Source organism: Bison bison, unplaced genomic scaffold (assembly GCF_000754665.1).
Source record: "Bison bison bison isolate TAMUID 2011002044 unplaced genomic scaffold, Bison_UMD1.0 scf7180017864491, whole genome shotgun sequence".
NCBI lineage: Eukaryota > Metazoa > Chordata > Mammalia > Artiodactyla > Bovidae > Bison > Bison bison.
The window spans coordinates 19,769,528-19,795,646 of record NW_011495050.1 but is presented as its reverse complement, the minus strand read 5'-3'; the positions used below and the strand labels follow the sequence as shown (position 1 = coordinate 19,795,646).

The 26,119-nt window shown below is 40.2% G+C and overlaps 2 protein-coding genes across 3 annotated transcripts in view; both read right to left on the bottom strand.

Annotated features, from left to right (window-relative positions):
* Window positions 1-5,106, bottom strand: part of RRM2B (ribonucleotide reductase M2 B (TP53 inducible)) — a 32,022-nt gene extending 26,916 nt beyond the window's left edge. The window contains exon 1 of one of the 2 annotated variants that reach the window (XM_010863500.1): window positions 4,753-5,106. In XM_010863500.1, coding sequence (XP_010861802.1) covers window positions 4,753-4,800 — 48 coding nt within the window. In that variant the 5' untranslated portion in view covers window positions 4,801-5,106. The remainder of the gene's footprint in view (window positions 1-4,752) is intronic. The other variant, XM_010863501.1, reaches the window with a different exon arrangement.
* An 8,452-nt stretch (window positions 5,107-13,558) lies between these two features.
* Window positions 13,559-26,119, bottom strand: part of UBR5 (ubiquitin protein ligase E3 component n-recognin 5) — a 99,893-nt gene continuing 87,332 nt past the window's right edge. The window contains exons 53-60 of the mRNA XM_010863554.1: window positions 25,008-25,068; window positions 22,866-23,041; window positions 22,584-22,668; window positions 21,097-21,252; window positions 20,648-20,761; window positions 19,089-19,233; window positions 17,421-17,506; window positions 13,559-14,189 (exon numbers count right to left, since the gene is read on the bottom strand). Coding sequence (XP_010861856.1) covers window positions 13,977-14,189; window positions 17,421-17,506; window positions 19,089-19,233; window positions 20,648-20,761; window positions 21,097-21,252; window positions 22,584-22,668; window positions 22,866-23,041; window positions 25,008-25,068 — 1,036 coding nt within the window. The 3' untranslated portion in view covers window positions 13,559-13,976. The remainder of the gene's footprint in view (window positions 14,190-17,420; window positions 17,507-19,088; window positions 19,234-20,647; window positions 20,762-21,096; window positions 21,253-22,583; window positions 22,669-22,865; window positions 23,042-25,007; window positions 25,069-26,119) is intronic.

Below are 26,119 nucleotides of genomic sequence, written 5' to 3'. Positions count from 1 at the left end.
TCTCTCCACTCCTCTCTCAGGGCGTGAAGATCCTATTGCTGCTGCTAAGTCGCTTCAGTCGTGTCCAACTCTGTGCGACCCCATAGATGGTAGCCCACCAGGCTCCTCTGTCCCTGGGATTTTCCAGGCAAGAACACTGGAGTGGGTTGCCATTTCCTTCTCCATTGCGTGAAAGTGAAAAATGAAAGTGAAGTCGCTCAGTCACATCCGACTCATAGCAACCCCATGGACTGCAGCATACCAGGCTCCTCCATCTACGGGATTTTCTAGGCAAGAATACTGGAGTGGCTTGCCATTGCCTTCTCCAGAAGATCCTATTAGTAGTTGCCAAGAGGATGGATATGATTATTCAGGGAGAAGATACAAAGCAGCAGTACAGCTGAGAACACAGACCAGGGAATGCAGGTCTCTTGACAGAAAGAGAAAGGGCAGGTGGAGAAAGAGGTAGCTGGGATTAAAAGTGACAGAAATAGACATAAAGCAAAGGCAGCGGTGACCTGACTTGGCTAAAGCAAACGATCGAGATGAGATGAAGAGGAATTCCCTAAAGTATCCACTTTGTGGGTATCAATGGGACTAAGGCATGAGGAATTTTCTGGGTCAAAGGTTTTCAAACATCTCGGGGAGCTAGGAGGCTCAGACTTCAACTCTTCCCACTTGCCCCCACCCCCAGGTGCTGGCATTCATTGTGGAGCACAGTTTAAAATCATTCCTATGGAGAGTCGTGGAAAGTTTCTGAGTAGGAATTAATACGAACAGGGGTACCACGAGAAAGAGAAATTGAATATCCATGTGTAGGCTGAATTAGAAAAGAGAAAATCCTAGGTTTTGGTAGCATCGATAGTGTCCATTTCAGAGGTGGAAATGACAGCCTGAATTAAGATGTAGCAGTTAACATGAAAAAGCTGCTTTGCCAGTCCGAGGAGCTGGGCAGTTTGGTGCGGGAATTAAGACTCTTTGAGGAGTATTTTTGAGGGACGTGACATGGAGGCATAGGTTTATTGATGGACTAATTTGGCAGTGGTAAACAGGATTGGACAGCTGGTAAGACTGAAAGTAGACAGACAACTAATTTGTTGTAACTGCACAAATGCTGAAGTGAGGAAAACATGAAACAGTTTCTCATAGGCATTCCTTGGTAACTTTCCATTGTCTTTTTCAGAATGGTGCTTCCTGATTCTGGACACCTGGTCCCAAGAAGTGCCAGGACATGTGAGGGCAGCCATCTGGGTTAAGACTCCCCAGCTGGCATTCACCCTGCACTGATCTAGACGGGCATTCTACACAGCCCCTTCCTCCCACCCACCTCCAATTACACTACTTTCATTTGCTTGCCTTCACCTCTCCTTCTCCTCGGGTGTGGTAGAATGTTCGGATGCCGTCAGAGTTATACACTATTCGTAGGTGTTTTCACTTTCATTTTCCTATTCCCACCAAACCTGACAAAACAGGTGGACTACTGGCCCAGGAGTGAGAACTTGCTTTTAAACCTGGATCTTGGTTTTAAACTTGAGTTGTGTGGTCCTGGGTATATCATTTCGAAAACAGGGACTATCAGTTAGATTAAAGATAGTTCATTTGGGGAAACTATCAAAATTTTGGACCCCCTTTCTCTAGATATTCACAACTGCACATATGACACCTACAAACTTCAGGAGATTCATAAACCCCCTTCAAGCTCATCTATAAACTCCTCAAGACAGTGTTCTTAAAATATGTGTACCATGATCCAGTGGTTAAGACTGTGCTTCCACTGCAGGGGACACATATTTGACCCCTGGTAGTAGTTTTACATGCTGCTTGGCATACCCTAAACAAAACTGTGTACCAGGATCATCTGAAGTGCTTGTTAAAAATGCAGTCCCAAACCCATCCCAAGAGACTTTGATTCACTATATGTGGGGCGTAGACCCAGATATTTACATTTCTCACAACGTTTTCCAGGTGATTCTGATGCAGGTGGCCCAAGCTGCACCAATATATCTATAGAAATAAAGTACTTAAGCCATCCTTGCATCTCAAGTTAAAAACTGTGAAACAGGTGCTCACTGAACTTCATTCTAGATCTAAAGTTCTGCCTCTGTCTTTGTGGGTGTGTACCAAGATAGGCATAACAAATAAAAATTAACTTCCAGGTCTTAAGTCTGAACTGTTGGAGCTACCACCACAAACAAAAATATCTGAATTGTTCCATTAGAGTAGGAAAATGTTTGTTTCAAAAGAGGAAGAGAAAGTTTGAGGGCTATTTACAATTTGTTAGTTACTAAATGTTTACAGAGTCAAAGTAAAATCCCAAATCTGGAATCTACAACTTTCTGAAGAAATGTAAGAATCTCTGTGAATCTGAGAGCTGAATCTCTGTGAGCTGAAACTCTATTAAAAATAATCTTTATTTTTAATCCATTTTGAGTTTATTTTTGTGTATGGTGTTAGAAAGTGTTCTAGTTTCATTCTTTTACAAGTGGTTGACCAGTTTTCCCAGCACCACTTGTTAAAGAGATTGTCTTTAATCCATTATATATTCTTGCCTCCTTTGTCAAAGATAAGGTGTCCATAGGTGTGTGGATTTATCTCTGGGCTTTCTATTTTGTTCCATTGATCTATATTTCTGTCTTTGTGCCAATACCATACTGTCTTGATGACTGTGGCTTTGTAGTAGAGCCTGAAGTCAGGCAGGTTGGAATGCAAACTAGTACAGCCACTATGGAAAACAGTGTGGAGATTCCTTAAAAAACTGGAAACAGAACTGCCTTATGACCCAGCAATCCCACTGCTGGGCATACACACTGAGGAAACCAGAACTGAGAGAGACAAGTGAACCCCAATGTTCATCGCAGCACTGTTTATAATAGCCAGGACATGGAAGCAACCTAGATGCCCATCAGCAGATGAATGGATAAGAAAGCAGTGGTACATATACACAATGGAGTATTACTCAGCCATTAAAAAGAATACATTTGAATCAGTTCTAATGAGGTGGATGAAACTGGAGCCTATTATACAGAGTGAAGTAAGCCAGAAAGAAAAACATCAATACAGTATACTAACGCATATATATGGAATTTAGAAAAATGGTAACAATAACCCTGTATACAAGACAGCAAAAGAGACACTGATGTATAGAACAGTCTTTTGGACTCTGTGGGAGAGTGAGAGGGTGGGATGATTTGGGAGAATGGCATTGAAACATGTATAATATCATGTAAGAAACGAGTCGCCAGTCCAGGTTCAATGCACGATATGGGATGCTTGGGGCTGGTGCACTGGGATGACCCAGAGGGATGGTATGGGGAAGGAGGTGGGAGGAGGGTTCAGGATGGGGAACACGTGTATACCTGTGGCGGATTCATGTTGATATATGGCAAAACCAATACAATATTGTAAAGTTAAAAAATAAAATAAATAATCAAAGATACCACACACAGCAACAGGTTTAGAAATATTTACAAAATAACAGGCTAAGAAAATTATAGCACAACAATTTTAACTGCCCTACAGTCTAATGAATCCCAGTGTGTTGACTGTTGTTATGTACCTCTACTAATATAGACGGAGAAGGCAATGGCACCCCACTCCAGTACTCTTGCCTGGAAAATCCCATGGACAGAGGAGCCTGGTAGGCTGCAGTCCATGGGGTCACTAGGAGTGGGACACGACTGAGCGACTTCACTTTCATTTTTCACTTTCATGCACTGGAGAAGGAAATGGCAACCCACTCCAGTGTTCTTGCCTGGAGAATCCCAGGGACAGAGGAGCCTGGTGGGCTGCTGTCTATGGGGTTGCACAGAGTCGGACACGACTGAAGCGACTTAGCAGCAGCAGCAACTAATATAGAAGGGCTTCCCTAGAGGCTCTGACGGTAAAGAATCTGCCCGCAATGCAGGAGACCCAGGTTCCATCCCTGGTCCATCACCCAAGGAAGATCCCTTGGAGAAGGGAATGGCTACCCACTCCAGTGTTCTTGTTTGGAGAATCCCATGGACAGAGGAGCCTGGTGAGCTACAGACAGCCCATGGGGTCGCAAAGAGGCAGACACGACTGAGCGACTAACACTTTCACTAATATAGAAGCCAAGAAGACGAACACGTTAAGGTAGGTTTTATTAAGCACCCACAACTTCCGTGGCACTTTGCATAAAGCACTTAATTCTTTGTGAAGCAAGCATCATTTCCACTGTAGAAATGAAGAAAGTGGTACCCTCCAAAGATTCACAGCTCGTTTAGCGGGGTCTGAGTAAAACTGGTCTGCTAACCTTATCGTTGCCATTGTTAGGAGGATTTCCTGAAGTCTTTCTACTGATCAGCTAACCCCATCCACTTGTGTCAGTTTCTACACGCATCCTTCCAAGTCCTATTAACCATCCCAGAGATGGAATGCATTTCTCCAGTAGGGCTACCAGTCCTCGGCCCTAGCCTCAACCTCCCCTGCCAGGGCTCCAGAACAGGGAAGGATGGAAGAGGGTGCGCCTTGCCCGGATCTGAAGTCTCAGAGCACTGCCCTCGGGTCGCCCCAGAGCAGTGGAGCAGAAACCCGGCTCCTTCCTCACCCCTCCGAGGGGACGGCCTTCAGAGCGCTCGAAAAGACGAAACCAGGCTGCAGCGAGAGCTCGAGGCCAGGCCTACCCCGGGTCTCAGGAGGCAACGAGTAAAATCTACTACAGAGATCCTGCACTTCGCAGGTTCCCCCCGCAGCTCGCAACCCAGAGGCCCGGCGTGACCGCGGGGCGGGAGAGGAAGCGACAGCGCTGTTTACCTCCTCTGGCTGGGGCCTGGCCGCTTCCGGCCTTTCCGGGTCTCCCATCGCGCAGACTCCGCCAGAGCTACCGGAGCAGAGGGAACCGACAGCCTCGGGCCACTCCAACTGGGACAGAACCAGGTGGCCGGCGGGTGCTCTGAGTAGGCCCCGCCCCCTGGCGCAGGGCCCGCTCCTACTCCGGCCGGGCCCGCCCCGCCCCTCGGCGCTGGCCGATCCCGGCTTTCTCGCCTGCCCATTGAGGACCTGGCCCGGCTCGGGCCTGGCCCCGCCTCCCCACCCACACTGGGACGCGCCCACTCCGACTGCCCCGCCCCACCTCTCTGCGCCGGCCCCACCTCCCGCCGCAGCCAGAGTAACATAGTCTCGCCAAAATTCGCCCAGCGCCACTGCGCGGGCACCGCCTTCCGCCTTCTCAGTGAAGGTCTCTTCTTTGAGCCTGCCAAACTCCGCCCACTGAACCTCGGGCCCCGCCTCCTCCACTAGGTCCCGCCTCTCCAGCCGGCCCCGCCTCTCCTCCCGGCTCGCTGCCTTTGGCTCCTCCCGCGTCGCGGTCTTCCAGCCTCTCAGTGCGGGAGGTGCCCGGACCTCCTATGATCGAAAGTGTCCAGCTAGTTCTGGCCGTGCGTCAGGAACACGGTATATGTCGCGTTAACTCGGCCTAAATTAAAAGACGCTTGCTCCTTGGAAGAAAAGTTATGACCAACCTAGACAGCATATTAAAAAGCAGAGACATTACTCTGCCCGTCTAGTCAAAGCTATGGTTTTTCCAGTAGTCATATATGGATGTGAGAGTTGGACTATAAAGAAAGCTGAGAGCTGAAGAATTGATGCTTTTGAACTGTGGTGTTGGAGGATACTCGAGAGTTCCTTGGACTGCAAGGAGATCAAACCAGTCCATCCTAAAGGAAATCAGTCCTGAATATTCATTGAAAGGACTGCTGCTGATGCTGAAAACTCCAATACTTTCGCCACCTGATGTGAAGAACTGACTCATTGGAAAAGACCCTGATACTGGGAAAGATTGAAGGCAGGAGAAGGGGACCACAGAGGATGAGAGGGTTGGATGGCATCACCGACTCGATGGACATGAGGTTGAGCAAGCTCCAGGAGTTGGTGAAGGACAGGGAAGCCTGACGTGCTGCAGTCCATGGGGTCGCAAAAAGTCGGACACTACTGAGCGACTGAACTGAACTGAACTGAACTCGGCCTATCCTGAGAGGATGCGGGGTGGTGGTCGGACCGCACACTGGAAGAGCTGAAGAGGAGAGAGCGCTCTTCGAGTGTGGAGCGGTGGCAGAGGGAAGCCACGCTCTGGGTGGGAAAAGGGGACGTCCCTGTGACACCGCGAGAGAGGAGAGAAGGCTGCCCAGCTTTTCTCCGAAGCTCCCGAGAAGCAGAGGTCGGGGAAAAGTGTGCGGGACGAGGCGGGGGGCGTGCGGAGGAGGAGGGGGAGAATAACGGAAGAGGGCGTGACACTTGCTGAGCTCTTAGCAAGTGCCAGGCGCCGCGCTCGCTGTGAGCCGGGCCGCAGGGTCCCGGGACGCCTCTGCGCCCTGCACAGAGAAGCCCCCTCCCTCGGCCGGCCCACCAGGAGCCCGGGCTTGGGATGAACGACTGAGGTTACCCAGCCCGAAGTAGAAGGCGCCCGGGCTCCCCGCGAAACGCTCTTTTCCAGGCCCAGAGTCGAGGAGCGGACAGAGAGACAAACGCTGGGCTGCCCATGGGCCTGTTTCTCAGGGGAACTGTCTACAGGTAAGTGCCCACAGAAAGAAAAAATAGTGGGGTCTAAAAACCAAAACTGAGGCGAAAGAGATTTGCTTATGTCGTCTGAAGCTGAAATGTCGAGGGAACCCTTGTCAGGCCTTGACAACAGGCACCTGCTTTGTGATTAGTTGAGGGAACTGTGGTTCAGACAGGATAGATAACTGAGCTTTGAAAATGATGAAGGTTTATTCTCAATCCTGCCCTAGACTGGGGGATGAGCAATATCCATTCTTACTTAGACAACTACTAGGGGCCACGTGCTGAGTAAAATTAATTCCCACAGGTTAACTTTAAATAATAGTTAAATAAGTTCCTTGAGGAAACTGAGTCTTGAAGAAGCTAGAAAATTTATCACAGGCCATGTGGAAAATAAACTAAGAGCAAAGATTCTACCATTTAAGTCATCAGACAGTATGTCTCCTATTTATCAAGCTTCTTATGTGTATTGAACGTACAAAAGTGAATGAGTCTAGTGAAAAAGAATGTGGATTCTGGAGCCATATCATCTGGGCATGAATTCTAGCTCCCTTATTTATTAGCTGTGCTGCCTTGGACAAGTTACTTAGCCTCTCTGAGACTCAGTATCCTCAGTTCCTTCCGCATAAGACTGTTGCATGGATTTACTAATATATTACATGTAAAGAACCTACTGGGGCAGAAAATTACAATGGTAGCTTTCAAGTACACTACTCATCAGAGTATCCTAGAGGTCATAGAACAGAAAGGCTCAACTGAGTCGCTTGAATCACATGGTTTATTAAATTAATTGAAAACATACATTAAGGGGAAAGAGATGGAGTAGCTAACCTATGTAAGATGGGATTCAGAAAGGGAAGGAAGTGGAAGGATCATTCAAGTTAACCATTCATACTCATATATCTTGTCTTTGCTGCATCAGCCTTCCCAGCTGGTGGAATAATTACAAAGGCCAGAGTTGAGGATGGGCATGGGGAATCTCCGCAGTAAAGCCAACATACCTTTGCTCTTTTGGAGGGATGCAGAAGCTAGTAGGCCTGGTGGTATTTTGGGGATCTCAGTTGTCAGTTTTCTGGATACAGCCAGCCTGGGGTCTAGTGCTGTTGATCAGCATATGGTTAACTTCCTCCACCTGGTTGGGATTTTAATGTCTGCAGAATAACTACAGGGTTTGTGGTAAAGAACCTGGCTGCCAGTGCAGGAGAAATAAGAGATGTGTTTTCGATCCCTAGGTCAGCAAAGATCCCCTGGAGCAGGGCATGGCAACCCACTCTTACCTGGAGAATCTCATGGACAAAGCAGCCTGGCGGGTTACAGTCCATGGGGTCACGAAGAGTCAGACACTAATGAAGCGACTTAACACATGGCTCAGGATATTAACTACAGCCCTTGAGAACAATTAAAGGTCCTCAACTTTGTTTTATAGCCAAATTGTTATTATTTTGTCTTGTTTGCCTGCTTTCCTTTGTTTCTGCATTTTCTTACTTCTCTTATTAAATCTGCTCTTTGAAACGCAGGGAAGGCCTAGGAGGCTAAAGTTTTTCTACCAACAAGAGTCAAGGGTCACAGGAGTTCTGTCCTTTAGAAGGCCCTGCAGGGTCCTGCTTGGTTTCAGAATTGCTGGATCATATAGTAGATCTATTTTTAAGTTTTTGAGGAATCTCCATACTGTTTTCCATAGTAGTTGTATCAATTTACAATCTCACCAATAGCACACAAGGGTTCTCTTTTCTCCACATTCTTGCCAACATTTGTTATCTCCTGTCTTTTTGGTGAGCCACTCCTGGTGGCTCAGACAGTAAAGAAGCTGCTTACAATGCAGGAGACCCAGGTTCGGTCCCTGGGTTGGGAAGATCCCCTGGAGAAGGGAATGGCTACCCACTCCAGTATTCTTGCCTGGAGAATCCCATGGACAGAGGAGCCTGACAGGTTACAGTACATGGAGCTGCAAATAGTTGAACATGACTGAGCTTTTTGATGCTAGCTATTTTAACAGGTGTGAGTTGATATCTCATTGTGGTTTTGCCTTGCATTTCCCTAAGGATTAGTGATGTTGGGCATCTTTTCATGTACCTTTGGCCACTTCTACATCTTCTTTGGAAAATTGTCTGTTTTGCCCAACCTTTGCCCAACTAAAAATTGGCCTGTTGGCTTTTTTGCTGCTATTTCAGTTTTCTTACTTTGGATATTAACCCCTTATTAGATATATGGCTTGCAGATATTTTCACATTCTATGGGTTATCTTTTCATTTTGTTGATCACTTCCTTGGCTATGCAGAAACTTTTTAGTTTGATGTAGTCCCACTGTTTTTTTTGCTTGTGCTTTAGGTATCATATCTGAAAAATCATTGCCAAGATCCGTATCAAGGAGCTTTTTTCCTATGATTTCTTCTAGGAGTTTGATGGTTTCAGATCTCACATTTAAGTATTTAACCCATTTTGAGTTAATTTTTGTGAGTGGTGTAATATTCTAGTTTCATTCTTTTACATGTGAATACCCAATTTTCCCAGCGCCATTTATTGAAGAGACTTTTTCTCCATTCAGTATTCTTTCTTCCCTTGTCAGATATTAGTTGACTGTAAATGCATGGGTTTATTTCTGGATTTTTAATTATGTTCCATTGGAATGACTGACTTTTAACAAAGAGAATACATGGCTTTTAAGTCTAGTACATAAAGAACAATATGAACAGCTTTTGCCTGGTTTTTTCTACCTTTTGGAAAGTTTGCCTTAGAACTAAGGTACCATTCTACAGGAATCCAGAAACTGGCCTACAAAGAAAGATGACATAGAGAAGCCATAGGAAGGAACCGAGGCACCCAATCAATAGGTACTATCAACTTCTTGATGTGTGAATGAACAAACCATTAGAGGATTCCAACTAGCAGCCACCAAGTCTTCCTTCCACTTGAAACATCAGAGGCAAGCCATCATGATCATGTCCTGCACAGATTCCTAATACAGAGTCCAGGAGCATAGTGAATGATTGTTTTATACCACTAACCTTGAAGATAATTGGTTGTGCAAACATAGTAACTGGAATAACCTCCATTGTACTTACAGAGATGTGTGTGGTATGACTGAAGCAAGCAGCTGAGCCTCTGGTACAGAAAGTGTGTAATTTCATGCTACTGATGGCTTACAGTGTACCAGTAAGATGCACAGACCCTCATTTCTCCAACTTAAATGATGTCTTAAATTCTTTTAAAATTTTAGTATATGTTTATAATAAAATGATGTACAAACATAAGACAAGTTATAGACTATTTCATTATTCTATGTGGTATTGTGATTTATAATAAGCAATACATATTTGGTCTTTTATCCCTGTTTCTGGCACTAAGCTCCCCAAATCCTCAGAATTTCCTAAGTAATAATAAAATGGTGACTTTTTGGACCACTCATTAGGATAGGTTCTGGTTGCCAGGGGCACCAAGCAACTTTCCCTTGAACTCCCTGTGGATTGGTTGTTGGCTGTTTGTTGGTTTAGTCGCTAGGTCATGTCCAACTCTTGCAGACCCCATGGATTGTAGCCTACCAGGCTCCTCTGTCCATGGGATTCTCCAGGCAAGAATACTGGAGTGGACTGCCATTTCCTCCTCCCTCCAGGGGATCTTCCCAGTCCAGGAATCAAACCCGGGTGTCCTGCATGCAGGCATTCTTTACCAACTGAGCTATAAGGGAGGCCCTATGGGCTGGAGGTTGAATCAATCACCAGTGGTCAGTGTTTTAATCAATTATGCCTGTGTAACGAGGCCTTCATAAAAACCCGGGAAGACTGGATTCACAGCTTCAGGGTTGGTGAACACACAGAGTTGCAGAGAGAGGGCATGGAAGCTCCACACCCTTTCTCAGGCTTTGCCCAGTGTTAATCTTCCACCCAGCTGTTCCTGAGTTATATCCTTTTATGTTATCTAGTAAGTACAATGTTTTTTGAGTTCTGTGAGCCACTTCAACAGATTCATCAAACCCAAGGAGGTGGTCATAGGAACCCCTGATTTATAGCTATTCAGAAGTACAGGTAACAACTCGGGCTTGCAATTGCTTTCTGCAGTGGAGGCTGGGTCTTTGCCTTGAAATTTGATGCTATCTCTATGTAGATAGTGTCAGAATTGAGTTGAATTATAGAATCCCCTGGAGAAGGGAAAGGCTACCCACTCCAGAATTCTGGCCTGGAGAATTCCACAGACTGTATGGTCAGTCCATGGGGTCGCAGAGTCGGACATGCCTGAGCAACTTTCACTTTCATGTGGTGTCAGCACATTGCTTGGTAGTTTGGGGGAACCCCTCGCCATATATACACACCTACATGTTGGAACTGGGTGCTCAGGACCTTTAATGGCCATGACTGGCAACTCACTTAATTATAATCATACATTCCAAAAACTAGTGTACCTGATGTTTGGGAATGCAATCTCCAGAAGGGCTGGAGACATCTGACTTTAGCACTTACCAGCTCTGTAACCTTGAACAAATTATTTTAATCTGTGCCAAATTTCCTCTGTGTGAGGATGGTAATAGTGCCACAGAATAAAATGATATAAAAGAAAGCATTTGACAAGCTGCCTAGCACACGGTAAATACTCAATAAAAGAGAGCTTTCATGTTTGTGAACAATCCAGTGATTTTTAATTTTATGAGGTAATATATATGATTCTTTGCTTATCCTTAATTCATGGTATTTTGATATGACTAAGTCACATTTTAAATACATTTCTGTATTAATCAAACGATGTTTAGGGAAGAATTAATCTCTATGTTCATGCCTATCTTTAGGTTAATGTAAACAGTGAAAATCTTTTTACCCAGGCACAAGAGGAAGAACCTAATCCAGGAGTAGATGATTTAAAAGTACTTTTCCATAAGAAGGAATAATAAGGAAAGGTTTGGCTTTGGGGTATTTACCAATAGGGGGCTTTATATTCACGAATACAACGAGTGCTCTGGACAGTGTTTCAGAATCATCTGGGATGCTGTTAAGAATAATGATTTCTTATATGAGTTACTAAGTCGAAATGGGATTGAAAGGATGAGCAAAGCTTAGAAATTTGCATTAACAAGACAATCACACCTTCAGAAATATGAGAACTACTGCCTCAAGGGAAGCTCTCCGTTTTAGACCTAGACATTGGTTCATTACCTCTAAATAGATAAAAATATTATCTTTAGGAGATAAATTTATCTTTAGGGGCAAGTACTAAATAGTGAAATTAGCTATTTAAAAAGCCTCTCAAGTATTCCCCAGGAAGCCATTTATAGGGAACAATCTTGATATTCAGATAATTCAGGGGGAAAAAAAAAAGTAACAAAACTTTGAAAACCTTCAGTAAAGTTCATTCTTGGTCTTCGCTTCCTAAATTTGTTTTCAAATCCATTAGATTTAATCACTAAACAAGACCAAAAGAGAACTTTATTTTATATGATTTTATTTTACATTTAGAACCATTTTATGCTTTACTTTAAAAAAAAAAAAAAAAAACTCACTCTGCTTTTAATACTCCTAAAAGCATTTTAACCAAATCTTGATTTAGGAAGACTTAAGACATTGTGCATTATTTTAAATACTTTCATTCTTTTAATAACTATTAAAAATAAGTTCACAATTAGGTTTTCAAATGTCCTAATCATATCTAGTTTGTTCTCATTTAATGTTTTATCAATTCCATCATGTGCATACAGAAGTTTTTCAGACACACTGATGAAAATCAGTTCTTAATCTAATTACTATTTCATTTATTCAGAAATAGCATTTAGACATAAAACCAATGTCTCATTTTGTAAAATAAACTTTGGTTAATTTACACATCTAATACATCATATTAAGTTTTAAGTAGTACAATGAGTTTCACCACTGTTGCTTTAGTTTTTAATATTTATTGTGTCAGCAGGGCTGAAAATAATGTGGTTCAGTCTTCTGAAGGAAGTTTGTTTATATATATATATATATATATATACACACACACACACACACATATATATATACACATACATGTATAATAAAGCACAGTGCCTTTGAATGTGAAAAACATCCCAAAGGCCAGGAGTCCTACAAAGGAACTACAAAGAAGGAAAGACTCCAGAGACTCTCTCCTCATTTTCAATATGCAAAGTGACTGGTTTAAGTCACTTTATTGAAGACATGGTGAAGAAAAGTGTTCCTTATTATGCCACTGAATAAAGCTACTAAAACCACAAGAATTTAGAGATAATGATCCTAAACTACATAGTTAATGGATCATCAAAAAAGAACTTCTCAGTTATTAAATACAACTGGATTGACTTCTGATGCCAAGTAAGGCTCATTTTACTTCCCCCATTTGTATAAAAGAAAATGTGGCCTGGCCAGTGCCATTCAGGATTCTCTGCTAACTGTAAAATGTGGACCAATTTCCTTCTGTTTCTTATAGTCCGTGTGTACATTCAGTTTTTTAAAACAAAATTTTTATGCACATAACCGTGTCAGGTACTGTATTGCCCTTAGTTTAAAAAATGTACAACTACATAAATAAAAACTATTGTTTCTTCAGTGTTACTTGACATTTCTTCTGTAATTTATTTAAAAAAGTAAATGTAACAAGATACTTTAAAAAGGCTAGATACAAAAGTAGTTAAGCTGCTCACGAACATTTAAAATTTTCCAAAATGTATCTTCAATAATCATGATCTTATAAAACATTTTACAGTTATCAGAAAGTGCCCAGGCTGAGTTTACATAACTGAAATGCCTTAGTACAAATGTCTAGTTAGAACTGAAGTGCAGTATACCTGACTGACTGCTCATTGAAATAGGGATACAAAGAAAAAAGTTGATTGTGATAAAGTACTGTGCATTGGCCCCCATCGTATGTACAAAAAAGTGCCCTCAAGTGAACAAATTACATGCAAAATATTAGTGATATCATTTAATATCCTAGAGCTCAATGCAGTCAAACCTCAATAAAAGTGGTTTTTATAGGTAAAAGTGATTTCATTTCTTAAGATCTGAATGTTCAGAACTTTTTTACAAGTTCCATATACGATACACAACCGCAGCCAACCACAAATTAAACACCGTAAAAAAAGTTAAAATGAAACACAGAACATACTTAATTTTTTATTTTGAAATTCCCTATTCCCTCTATACAAGAACCTTTGCTGAAACACTTTCCACAAAGGCAGCAGTGAATTTTCAGAACGTTTTACATTTTTTCCCCTCAGCAAAAAGATAAATCACAGTGTAAATTATGTTGTTCTGCTGTCATCTTTGGCTGGGGTTAGACCCAGAAGTTGTTGACTAGCAAACCATTATAGTCAAATGTTGCTAGTGCTCCTCAGGCCTTTAAGCTACAAACTCAGCAAGGAATGTTTGCATTCATCTCTTTAAGGTAAAGGTACCACAGGGTATGCGACAGCATCAACTTCCATAAACTCTTATAGACAAATGGGAAAAATCTACAAAATTAGCGAGTAATATTACACAGCAATACACACGTTTTATACTCTACACAAAACCAAAATTCTTGGTCTTAATGGCGAGTAGCAATTTCTGTTTGAGAATCTGTTTAGAGGAATAGAGTGGGACGTAAAGTCGAGAAATGCAAGTATTTGCAGTAGGAAGGTGCTGGTCGTCTGGTGGTCTTATTGTGATGGAGGGCATAGGCTGAAATCCTTCTTCACTGGCTGGTAATGACGGGCTTGATGTCCAAAAGTAAACCTAAACAGGAGTATGATAATTACAAGTTTGGCTTTTAAGAGATTTAACCCTTAATTCTGGCAATTATACATACAGCCCCATTCTTGTGTTAAAACCTACGAAGAGGTATTATTTAGAAGTGTCTTTTAAATTTCTTGTATTGAAAAGGAAAGTTTCAGGGTTGGAAAAGAAAAAAGTGTCAGGTATGTAGAAAAGTGACTATGTTTCAATGCTTCAGCTTCTCATTTGCAACATGAGGCTACTTGATCAAATGCTGTCTAAGGGCCCTTCCTGTTGCTAAATTTCGCAGGGCATGTCTTAGTAGGAATAAGGTACAAGGTCTCTGAAAAAGGTTCAAAATTCACAGAGGCTATCAAAAAGTTATTCTGCATTTTATCTACTAGCAAAACCACCCAATACTTTTCAGTGGTGCATTGTGATACACAGTAATTTTGTAACAGTAATTTAGTGTCAGACAGCATCTACTGTACATCAAAATCCATGCAATAAGCCATGCTAACACTGAGTTTTAAAACACATCTAATTTGTGTAATATAGTGTAAATTACTTTTTCTTTAAATATAACCAAAGATATACTTTCCTGAAATATTTTTATTAAAACATACTTTTCCTCATTGATAGTAGACAGTGACTATCTCTTAAGGTAAAGCTTTTAAAATCTTGCATTTATAGTACACAACTAAACAGACAAACAAAAGGGCTTCCCGAAGGTGGCACTAGTGGCAAAGAACCGGCCTGCCAATGCAGGAGAACTAAGAGCTGCAGGTTCAATCCCTAGGTCGGGAAGATCCCCTAGAGGAGGACACAGAATCGTACTTCAGTATTCTTGCCTGGAGAATCCCACATACAGAGGAACCTGGCGGGCTACAGTCCATAGGGTCACAAAGAGTCAGACATGACTGAAGCAACTTAATACATACAAACAGACAAATATATTCATTATCTCAGAGTGACGAGGAACCCTAAACTAGTTATGTGAGAAATCTCATCTAGAATTCTATAGGAGGAGGCAGGGAAAAATAAAACTCTTCAAGTGTCAGGGTCTCCAAAATCTTCAAAGAATTTATAAAAGGGCTGGAAGGTACTGTAGACATACACCTGGCCCAACCTACTCATTTTACAGGTAAAAAACAATGTAAAGTGTTTCTCCAAGGATAAATGTGGTTACCCAGAGCCAAATTACTACACTGCTGGACCTCCAAGAAGTTGGAAAAAGATAAATACATAACAGAGGACTTCTCAAAACTTTTACTAGTGAACTATGACTTTCCAAGAGGGAAATACACTATGTGTATAGTTTTGCTGCATAACCCTAGGACCAATAATTCAAGGGAGAAGAGTTTAGGAAACCCTCTTATATTCTTATGACCCTGAGACACATATGGAAAAGCCTAACAATATGTGAAGCATAACCTCCCAAAAGAGGAAGAGGAGGAGGTAGAAGACACCACGATATACTGCTGCTAAGCTGCTAAGTTGCTTCAGTCGTGTCCAACTCTGTGTGACCCCATAGACGGCAGCCCACCAGGCTCCCCTGTCCCTGGGATTCTCCAGGCAAGAACACTGGAGTGGGTTGCCATTTCCCTCTCCAATGCATGAAAGTGAAGTCGCTCAGTCGTGTCCGACTCTTCGCGACCCCATGAATTGCAGCCCACCAGGCTCCTCCGTCCATGGGATTTTCCAGGCAAGAGTACTGGAGTGGGGTGCCATCACCTTCTCTGATATACTGCTAAGCCCAAAGAATACAGGAGTTTAAAGAGTGAAGCTCACAATTAAAGCTGTTGCTGGACATTTTGAGGCCCCCACAGAGGGAGGTAGTCTCTGTCTCTCTTTTGTAAACAAGACTGAATAGTTAGCAAATTTCTCTTCTAGGAGATGGCAGAAATGCAGTGAGATTTAACTTGACTGACTAGACAGGACACACTGGTTTTGCTCTGAATCCAGATTGACTACAGAAACCCTAGTAAGCAACTCAGGTACTCCTAAAACCAAAAGGTGCAGATACAGTATTTACATTGGTAGGGACTTCAGTATTGGTCTACAAGTTTGTCAAAGTCAAAATACATGGAATTATAAGGAATGAACCTAGGGAACAGCCTAGGAAACTACCAGATGGCTACGTCAAGAACAAAAACCAGCTGGCAGCTAGGACTGCTGGACAACCTGTTGTGCTATAGTAGGGAAACACTGGGAGGCCTGGGGCCACGTGAAGATGAAGGAATGCTAAACACGTGGCCCCTACCCCATAAAAAACAAGTTACTAACTACCTTTAAAGGTAAATCGGAAACTGCATGCTTTCCTGCCCAACTATTTCCCCCTCTCAAATAAAATTGGGGGATATATCTAGAAATTGTATCATTTTTTATACATTCCATAGAGGTTTGGTTTAGAATACTAAGAACTAAGGCTGGTTCAACAGGGGAAATGTCACAGGGAACTATGAGGTATGAATAGAGATTTTCTGGATAAGGAATGTCCCTCAAATTTCTACAACAAAGTCTAGAGGAGGCTATCTTTTAAGGCCACTGGACAGGTTGATTCGGATATACTCACAGTTGGACATAAACTTCACAGACTTGATAGACTTCAGTATGATCAAAGTTTATACTGTCTTAATTTATGATCTATTAATTTATGTCTTAATTTATTAACTTAAGTTAATAAGTAATAAGATTAAAATCATAGACCATTCCCTTCTCCAGGGGATCTTCCCAACCCAGGCACCAAACATGGGTCTCTGGCATTACAGGCAGATTCTTTACCATCTGAACCACCAGGGAAGTCCTACTACTTTAAAGATTAAAATCATAGACCTAGTACCCGTAATTAAGTTACTCTATTCATAGTATACAGAGCAATTACGATTTAATTAAAAAATTTTGCAAACACTTGCAACTAGTGAAAAAGATTAAGGTGGACGAAAGAGGCCATTAACATACATCAGCACTCACTATAGGGGGAAAAACAGGTCTCAACAGTAAGCTGGTATTATATCTTCAGGACTAAGGATAGCATTTTAATAGCTAAGATGTATTTCACTCTATTTATAGTTTTACTCATACTTCAGATGTCCTTATTATAGAATAGAGAAACAAAACTGCCTTTTATTTCTGACCTTCAATTTCCTTAGCCGAAATTAAAATCATTACCAATTTAAAACAAAAGGCTGTCTTTCATACAGTATTTAAGGTTTTTACAGTTTTTTCTACAAATTTTATGAAAACACTTACAAGATCTTGTCGTTCTGTCATGCTCATCTTCTCTACAATTGACCAGAACCACCGCTTGAACTGCAAGAGCTTCTCAGCATTTTCTCCTACAAATAAACATAAATTCAATAAATACTATGCATCAGTTGTATTTTTAGAATACTACTTATAAAATTAAAATGTGAATGGGGGGGGTCTAATCCTAATACAGGAAATTAAGACCATTTGTACAATGTGAAACTTCTACAGTTCATTAGCCTATCCCAATGACCAAGAAAAACGAACCACTAGCCTCAAAAATCACATGACTTTAATTCCATCACTAAGTCATGATTCTTCTCATGATGTTAAACCAGTGCTTCTCAAAGTGTAATGAGTTTACAAGTCACTTGGGAGATCTTTTTAAAATGCAGATTCTCATTCACTAAGTATGGAGGAAGAAAGGGGAAAGAAACCAGAGATTCTGCATTTTTAAAAAGCTTCCAGATGATGCTGATATTGTTGATTTGAGGATCATACTTGGGAGTGTCTTTAGATATTTTTTCCCCTTCTAGGTTTTTGGTTTATATCAATAAATAAACCAAATTCTTATGTCACAAATATTGTAAACTATATTATTATTTAGCACAAAAACTATTATGCAGTGATCTGCATGTTACCAAGCATGAAGGAAAAACAAGAAAATTTACCCAAATTTAACTATTTGGCTGAAGCTGTTTGCAAAATATGAAGAATAAAAGGGAAAAAACTGGTACATTCATGCATGGAAATTAATCTTGGACTAGAAGTACAGTCTTCTCATGAATTTCTTGGAAGTTCCAGTATTTTATTGTATGTGTTAGTCACTCAGTCTTGTCTGACTCTTTGCGACCCCAGAGACTGTAGCCCACCAGGTGCCTCTGTCCCTGGAATTCTCCAGGCGAGAAAAATGGAAAGGGTTGCCATTCCCTTCTCCAAGGGATCTTCCCAACCCAGAGATCAAACCCTGGTTTCCTGTACTGCAGGCGAATTCTTTACCATCTGAGCCACTAGGGAAGCCCATTTTATTGTATAGTCACAGCTAAAAAGTCTACTCCTAGAATATGGGACTTTGCAAAGAAAAAGTTGCAACAAATCAAGCACTGAAGACAAATATTATTCTAGAATTATCACTACCTCTTGTTACTCTTCCTAGATTTTTCATGTGGTTGTGTGTTATATATCTTTCTAAGTGTGCTCTGGGTTCAGTTCTGAAGTTCTAAAAAGTGAAGTTCTGTATTTTTGAGTTTCTTATTAACAAATTCAAAAGAGAGGCAGAAGGGAAAAAAGGCTACATCATGCAATCAAATTCTTTAGAGGACTTAAGAAACATGAATTGGGAAAGGCCAATAGAATTGTCATATGGATTATTTTTTTCTAAATAAATAAAAACCCTTTCAACACAGTTGTTCACCACAAAGAATTTTTACTATTTCATACTAAACCATACATTCTTTAAAATATAGAAAAATAAAGCAATAAAAGAATTAAGAATAACCTAATAATAAGCTATCATAGTTCAAACATATCTTAAAATATATAAAAACCCAAGTAATAAACAGCATTTCCTAAGTCCCTATAAATAGATTAAGAATTAGAAACCCAGAAAACTGACTGACCAAATTATCTGTATAGTTTATTTGTTACGTAAACATTTAATAAATTTCATACCTGATTCATCATTGAAAGAGGTGAAACTGATCAGCATCTGCACGTTAACCTCACCACAGCCATTTACCAAAAGCCTAAAGTCTTCTGCTGTTAAATCTTCTAATGAATTTTTTGGAAGCACATCCAGTAGACCTTTCCTCATTGCCTAGAGGATTTCAAAAATTACCTATTTATTACTATCAGTACTTTATTTTCTACATAGCAGTTATTATCATTAAAGCCCAATGTCTAATTTTAACAGCCTAAGAATACTAAATAATACTAAAAAGTGAAGTTCTGTATTTTGAGTTTATTAACAAATTCAAAAGACAGGCAGAAGGGAAAAAGGGCTACAGGTTCAACAGTAAAGGACTATTATTTTATCTCACGAGTTAAATAGTATTTAAAATTATGTTAGTAACAAACAGGCTGGTCCTTAAGAAACAATCTGTTAATCATGTTATCCTATCAATATCCTAGGAAAAGTATGATGATGACAAAAACCAATATCCCTGACACAAACTTACTGAGAAATGCCAAGAACTGTTCTAAGCACCTTACATATGTGAATTAATTAACGCTAACCTCATCCTCATTTTGCAGAGGAGGGAACAAAGGCATAAAGTACTTGAGTTGTTGCTAATGTTATACAGCTAGAGCAGGCTGCAGTCATGATTTGCACCCTGACAGTATTAATTCCAGAGCCCACACAATTATTCCCAGCACAGGGATCCAAACCACTTCATAAACACTTTTCACCAGGAGGAGAAACAGTTAACATAGTGGGCCTGATGCTGCTCTTTAGAAGAGTCTGATGGGAGGATGGTCCTTGACAGGCATCTGGAAACTTGGCTTTTGGAATGTTCCCTACATTATTACTAACTGATGTGGGAATAAGCTCTGCAGTAACAGCTTGCCTAGACTATCTGTGCAAAGGTGATTTATGATGAACATGTGTTTTTCCTCTGGGAGTCTGACAGGACTCAGATATTTCCTCTGCTAGTAGGACTGGTCTCCAATAAAAAAGCTGCGCCCCGACTCTTAAGTAGGCTTCCCTAAACACAAACACTGCATACGCACTGCTGTAATTCACCGCTGGAGGAAGAACATACTGTTTCTCTGTGACAACTCATACCCCCAGAAAGAGAGCTTTGAAGCTTGTACCTGGATTCCTCCAGACTCCATCTGATGTAAATCTCCCCTTGTGAGAGTCCTTTTGCTATAATAAACCATACCGATAACTGCCTCCGAGTCTAAGGAATCCACCTAGTGCGTCACCAGAGGCATGGATGGTTGCAGGACTCTAAAACAAAATCATCTGAGTCCCATAAAGAATCCTTTCCAAATTTTTACTCACCAGATCTACTTTCTGATGATTACATGGTTTTTCCAAGTAGTTTTACCCAAAAAGAAAGGAGTTGGTCTGGACTCAGGTACAATTTATACTGTGCGTAAACTCATTTTGGTTTTAAAAATTTTGACCCTTCATAAGCAAGCTGAATATACTGTAAGCTAGTTTAAAACACAGAAGATACAAATAGCCTCATCAGATCAAGTAACATTTTTTGGAAAAAACTTACATGTAATGGCTGTTCTGCAACTACCAACATTCTATGTTCAGCATATTTCCGCACATACTCATAAACATTCTGAGGAGTGACTGGTATATTTACACCATTAGGAATAAGTTCAACCTGTGGAAAATTTAGCAGTGCCATTTAAAACCAATTTTGACAAAGCAGGAGTAAGTTAACAGTTCATAAAACAATTTCCTGAAATTTTAAAATCTAAAGATAATTCTGTATTTGACAACTAAGAAATGCAGACATTCTAGGCCTAAGTAACTATAAACTCTTCAACCTCTCAATCTGTCTCACTAACTCTCCATCCATTCATATCTTTCTCTCCATCTCCTACTGTGTCTTTGTGTGCATGTGTGTGTGTCTCTTTCTCTTTCTTGGTCCCTATCTATCTAAATTGTTTTTCTATGTATCAAGCACAATAGACTAACCAAATTCATTTGTTTTACCTGTCCTCCACCTTCTTCTTTACACAGGTCAATTGCAAATGCCAAATCCATTGCTGAGAAAACAGCATCAGCATCTGAACTCTGAGAAGCAAGAATAAGTTGCCGCAAACTCTCGTACATCACAGGGTCAAAAAAAGCAAAATCGTGCCAATTGACCTAAGAGAGTAATCATATGAAAACGAATTATGAAAGAAACATCTTAATTGAATTCATTAGTTAAGTTGAAATCTATGATAAAAATTTTATCTAATTTGAAGATACATGATACACTGATATAGAATAATATCCCACTAATATAACTGATCTAAAGAGGTAAAATTTTAATAAGTCTTTGGCTCTGATAATACATTTAATTTTCAAAGTATGAAAAGTATATATTTTTAAAAAATTTAAAGCCAGGAGTGTAAAGCTTTAAGTTCTAAATTTTTTGCAGGAACCAGCACTAATTATTAAAAAGTGATTATGCTGAGCAGCTGATCCTAAATACACATCCTGTAATTCCAGATGATAAATCTAATGCTCAAAGGAATTCAGGAACTTGCTGAAGATCATATATCATTGGGTTATAACTTGAGTCTGTTTGATTTCATGACCTTTTCCATAAACCTTGCTAAAGGCTCAACATTTCTATGCTGCTAGCTTTTAAGTCCAGTTCTTTCTCTGCACAAGAGCATTTTACCTGGAACACGTCAACAGAGTCAGCATTTAAAAAAAAAGGAAAAAATATATATTATAGTATGATATGCTGTAAGAGAAAACAATATTCACTATTGGGTTTAAGCAGAGAAAATTACTGATAGACCACAGCGTTAACAATGCTAACTCATATCAGATGTGTGGTGTGCATCTGTAGCAAAGACCATACAATATTTTGTTGTTATAGTGTGTAATTAGTATTATGCCTTAATTTAAAGAATGTGTTTTTCTCTTCCTACCTTCCCTACATCCCTACTAGGAATGTACAAGTTGGCAAACTACCAAAACACACAAAAAAATATGCTAATTCTGTCACCAAGAGATAATTATCAAACACTGCTGAGCTAGATGTTCTTACCTTTTCTCCCTTCTACCAACATACATCTTACATACAGTTTTGAAGCTAAGAGTGCTCTTTTCAATACAATGCTGCTTCTATTGCCATTACTTGCTAGAACAAATAATAATAACACTTACTGAACACGTACTATGTGCCAGGCACTATACTGTTGTCTTTACCATTGTATAAATGAGTAATAAATGTCCAAGGATTTGTCTGCAACAGGATCCAGGTCCGCCAATCCCTCTAAACTCACCTCTGTGTTTCTCATTTTCCTATGCTGTCTCCTCCATGTATTGAGATTTTTCCCCATGTCATTAAATGCTTGAACATGACTTTATAATGACTAGAATGCTTTAAAATTTAATATTAAGTTAATGCCATAACTATATATTTTATAAAAAAAAATTTTGCAACTGTAAAAGCAGTTAGATTCATTAAAATCACTTACTTTCCTACCAAGCAACACTTTAATCACATGTCTATTCAATGTGATAGGACACAGTTCATTCTGTAATAGACACAGTCCAAGAATCCTAAAAATAAAAACAAGCAAATAGTAATTAAATTAAAAAATTCTAGACCACATAACCCCATATACATAATATACACACTTAAATAAATTTTTATAGTAGAAGATATATATACACATTTTACAGACTAAAATATTTTAGAAAAATCTCATAAACTGAAATTTAAAAAAAATTCAAATATAAGATTAGAGTGACTTTACCTGCCAATATTTCTGAAACAATTCAATCTTGCTTCTGTGTTTTTGCCAGGCCTTGGAGTATAAAATCCTCTTTTTCCAGGTTGATAAAACAAAGGGGCATTGTCGTCACCATCATCTGTATCATCTAAATCCATATCTACTACACTTCGACTAGAACCATGACGCTTTCGGTTTTCCTAATAACAGAGTATCAGAGATCAAGTCCCAAGATTTTATTTCTATTTTAGTATATGTGTATACAAGAGAATGATTATTATTTAAAAATACCATTATAACCCTCTTTAAAATTAGTAATAATCCAGGTACCCACTCCAAAAAAAATGAACAGTAATATTTTTAACATTACCGAAGACTGATATTTAACAAAGCATACAAACTGGTTCTCTTAAATCACTTAAATGTAAAGTTCGATAAGTAAAGCAAGTTTCATATTTAAATGTAAATAAACTTTATTCATTCTTTCAGAATTGTGATATACAAAGCTTGTGCCTGTTAATTTCTCTGTCCATTCAAAATCACTCAATGAAACTCTGGTAGCTTCTTTTACGTTGATTCCTTAAATTTATTTTCCCTTGATAGAATCCTGGATTGACAATTTGTAAGGATGATGCTGCAACTGTCTTCTGGCCTTCTGATGAGAAATCCACTGCCTTGCACATTACTGTTTCTATGTAAGGCACTATTATTTTCCTATTAGTTTCAGAGCAGCTTGATTATCCCTAGTCAGATTTTTCTCTCAGTTTATCCTGTTTAGGGTTCACTAACCTCCTTGAATCTGCAAATAAATATGTCGCGCACCAAATTTGGGATGGTTTCAGATACTATTTCTTCAAATATTTTCCTGTAGCAATCTCATTCTCCTCTTCTGGGCACTCCAATGACATTAATGTTTAACATAGTCCAACAGGTCTCTGAAAACTGTTGTTTGAGATCTTTTCTCTTTCTATTCTTCAAAATGGATAGTTTCTATCTTCAAACTGACTGATACTTTTCTATATCATCTTCGTTCTGCTATTGACCTATTCAGTGAACTTTTTAATTTTCATAAGTACTTTCTATAATTTTACCTTGGTTCTCTTTTTCTATTCCACTGTTGTGAATCTTTACCTTTCCATTCATTTGCTTATCTTACAGAACATGAGATAAAGTTTTTGATAATTCCAACAAGTGGGGTCACCTCAAGGTTAGCATCACTTGGTTCTTGTCCCAGGAGAATTGGTGAGTCTCTGCTGGTTCTTTGTATGTTGAATAATTTTGGAGTGTATCCTGGACATTTTTTTACTAAGTTATAAAACTCTGGGTCTTGTTGAAATGATATGGAGAATGCTAAATTTTTTGGCCTAGGTAAATAACCAGATAATAACCTGGTTAGGTTCAGACTGAAGTATCTTCTGGGTGCGGTGGTCCCAGTGTCTGCCTCTTTGTGACCCCATGGACTGTGGCACTCCAGACCCCTCTGTCCTCCACTATCTCCTGAAGTTTGCTCAGATTCATGTCCACTGAGTGAGTGATGCCATCCAACCATCTCAACCTCTGTCACCCCCCCCTCTCCTCCTGCCCTCAATCCTTCCCAGCATCGGGGTCTTTTCCAATGAGTTGGCATCAGGTGGCCAAAGTATTGGAGCTTCAATAACTCCTTCCAATGAGTAGTCAGTGGTTCCATTACCAAAAGCCTTTTAATTCTACTATGGGTCTGTTCTGCATATGCACCATGTGGCATAGTCTGGTAGTATAGTTTATTTCTTAAAGCATGTGCTATCTTCCAGTTAAGAGAGAGCAATGGGGATCAGCTTTACACTCCTGCCTGAAATAATGCCCCAACAGTTGTTTTTCAAGTTTTGACTTCCCTCCAATCTGTGTGCTGCTGTTTATTTTTCAGAATTCTCAAGCAGTTCCTTTCTTAATTTTTTCCAGAGTTATCAGTTAAAGAGATACGATTATCACTGGCCCTGAAGTTCTTAGGGAGCTTACAAATTGAAATACAGCATGCACTTAACAGACAAGAAAGAATACTAGAGTGGGTAGCCATTCCCTTCTCCTGCGGATCTTCCTGATGCAGGGATTGAAAACCTGGGTCTCCTGCACTGCAGGTGGATTCTTTACCATCTGAGCTACCAGGGAAGCCCACAAAACATCCCTTACCTGTACTTTTTCTGAAGAGTCTAATAATCCAAGATCCAGGATACTATCAGCTCCATTTTCCCTAAAAACAAATAATATTCCAGATAACTGAAATTTCTAGAATTGAGTGTAGAGAAAACCATATGCATTTAAATTTTTAAGACTTTATCAACATACTTGTTTTGAAGTAAATAAGTATCTAGGACACTTTACTAGTCTTAATGCAGTTCTAGGAGCAGAAATGTCAATAATATACACAAAGATACTACATGTATGATCCAAGACAATGAACTAAAGGCTATCCGATTTAAGACAAAGTAAATGCAGTCTTCATGGGGGACTGAAATTTGAGCTCAGGGAAAACATTGTAAAAGAACAGGAAAAAGTTCAGAAGGCAACCACAATAGGAATCAAATGTTCCAGTGTATTTAACTGTTCTAGAATACTAACAAATTCACTGTTCAATCCATAAAGGCAGGTGAAAGCAGTCAATATTCTGTATTCTTGTATTCAACAGAAAATACAACTAAAATAGCAACTCTTACATATATTTACAAATGTCTTTCCCCTCCCCCCAAAAAAGGCACATTATTTGCAACTTTTTATATAGCAGGCTAAGCTATACTCAGATCAGATCAGTCCCTCAGTCGTGTCCGACTCTTTGAGACCCCATGAATCGCAGCACGCCAGGCCTCCCTGTCCATCACCAACTCCCGGAGTTCACCCAGACTCACGTCCATCGAGTCAGTGATGCCATCCAGCCATCTCATCCTCTGTCGTCCCCTTCTCCTCCTGCCCCCAATCCCTCCCAGCATCAGAGTCTTTTCCAATGAGTCAACTCTTCGCATGAGGTGGCCAAAGTACTGGAGTTTCAACTTTAGCATCATTTCTTCCAAAGAAATCCCAGGGCTTATCTCCTTCAGAATGGACTGGTTGGATCTCCTTGCAGTCCAAGGGACTCTCAAGAGTCTTCTCCAACACCACAGTTCAAAAGCATCAATTCTTCGGCGCTCAGCTTTCTTCCCAGTCCAACTCTCACATCCATACATGACCACTGGAAAAACCATAGCCTTGACTAGACGGATCTTTGTTGGCAAAGTAATGTCTCTGCTTTTGAATATGCTATCTAGGTT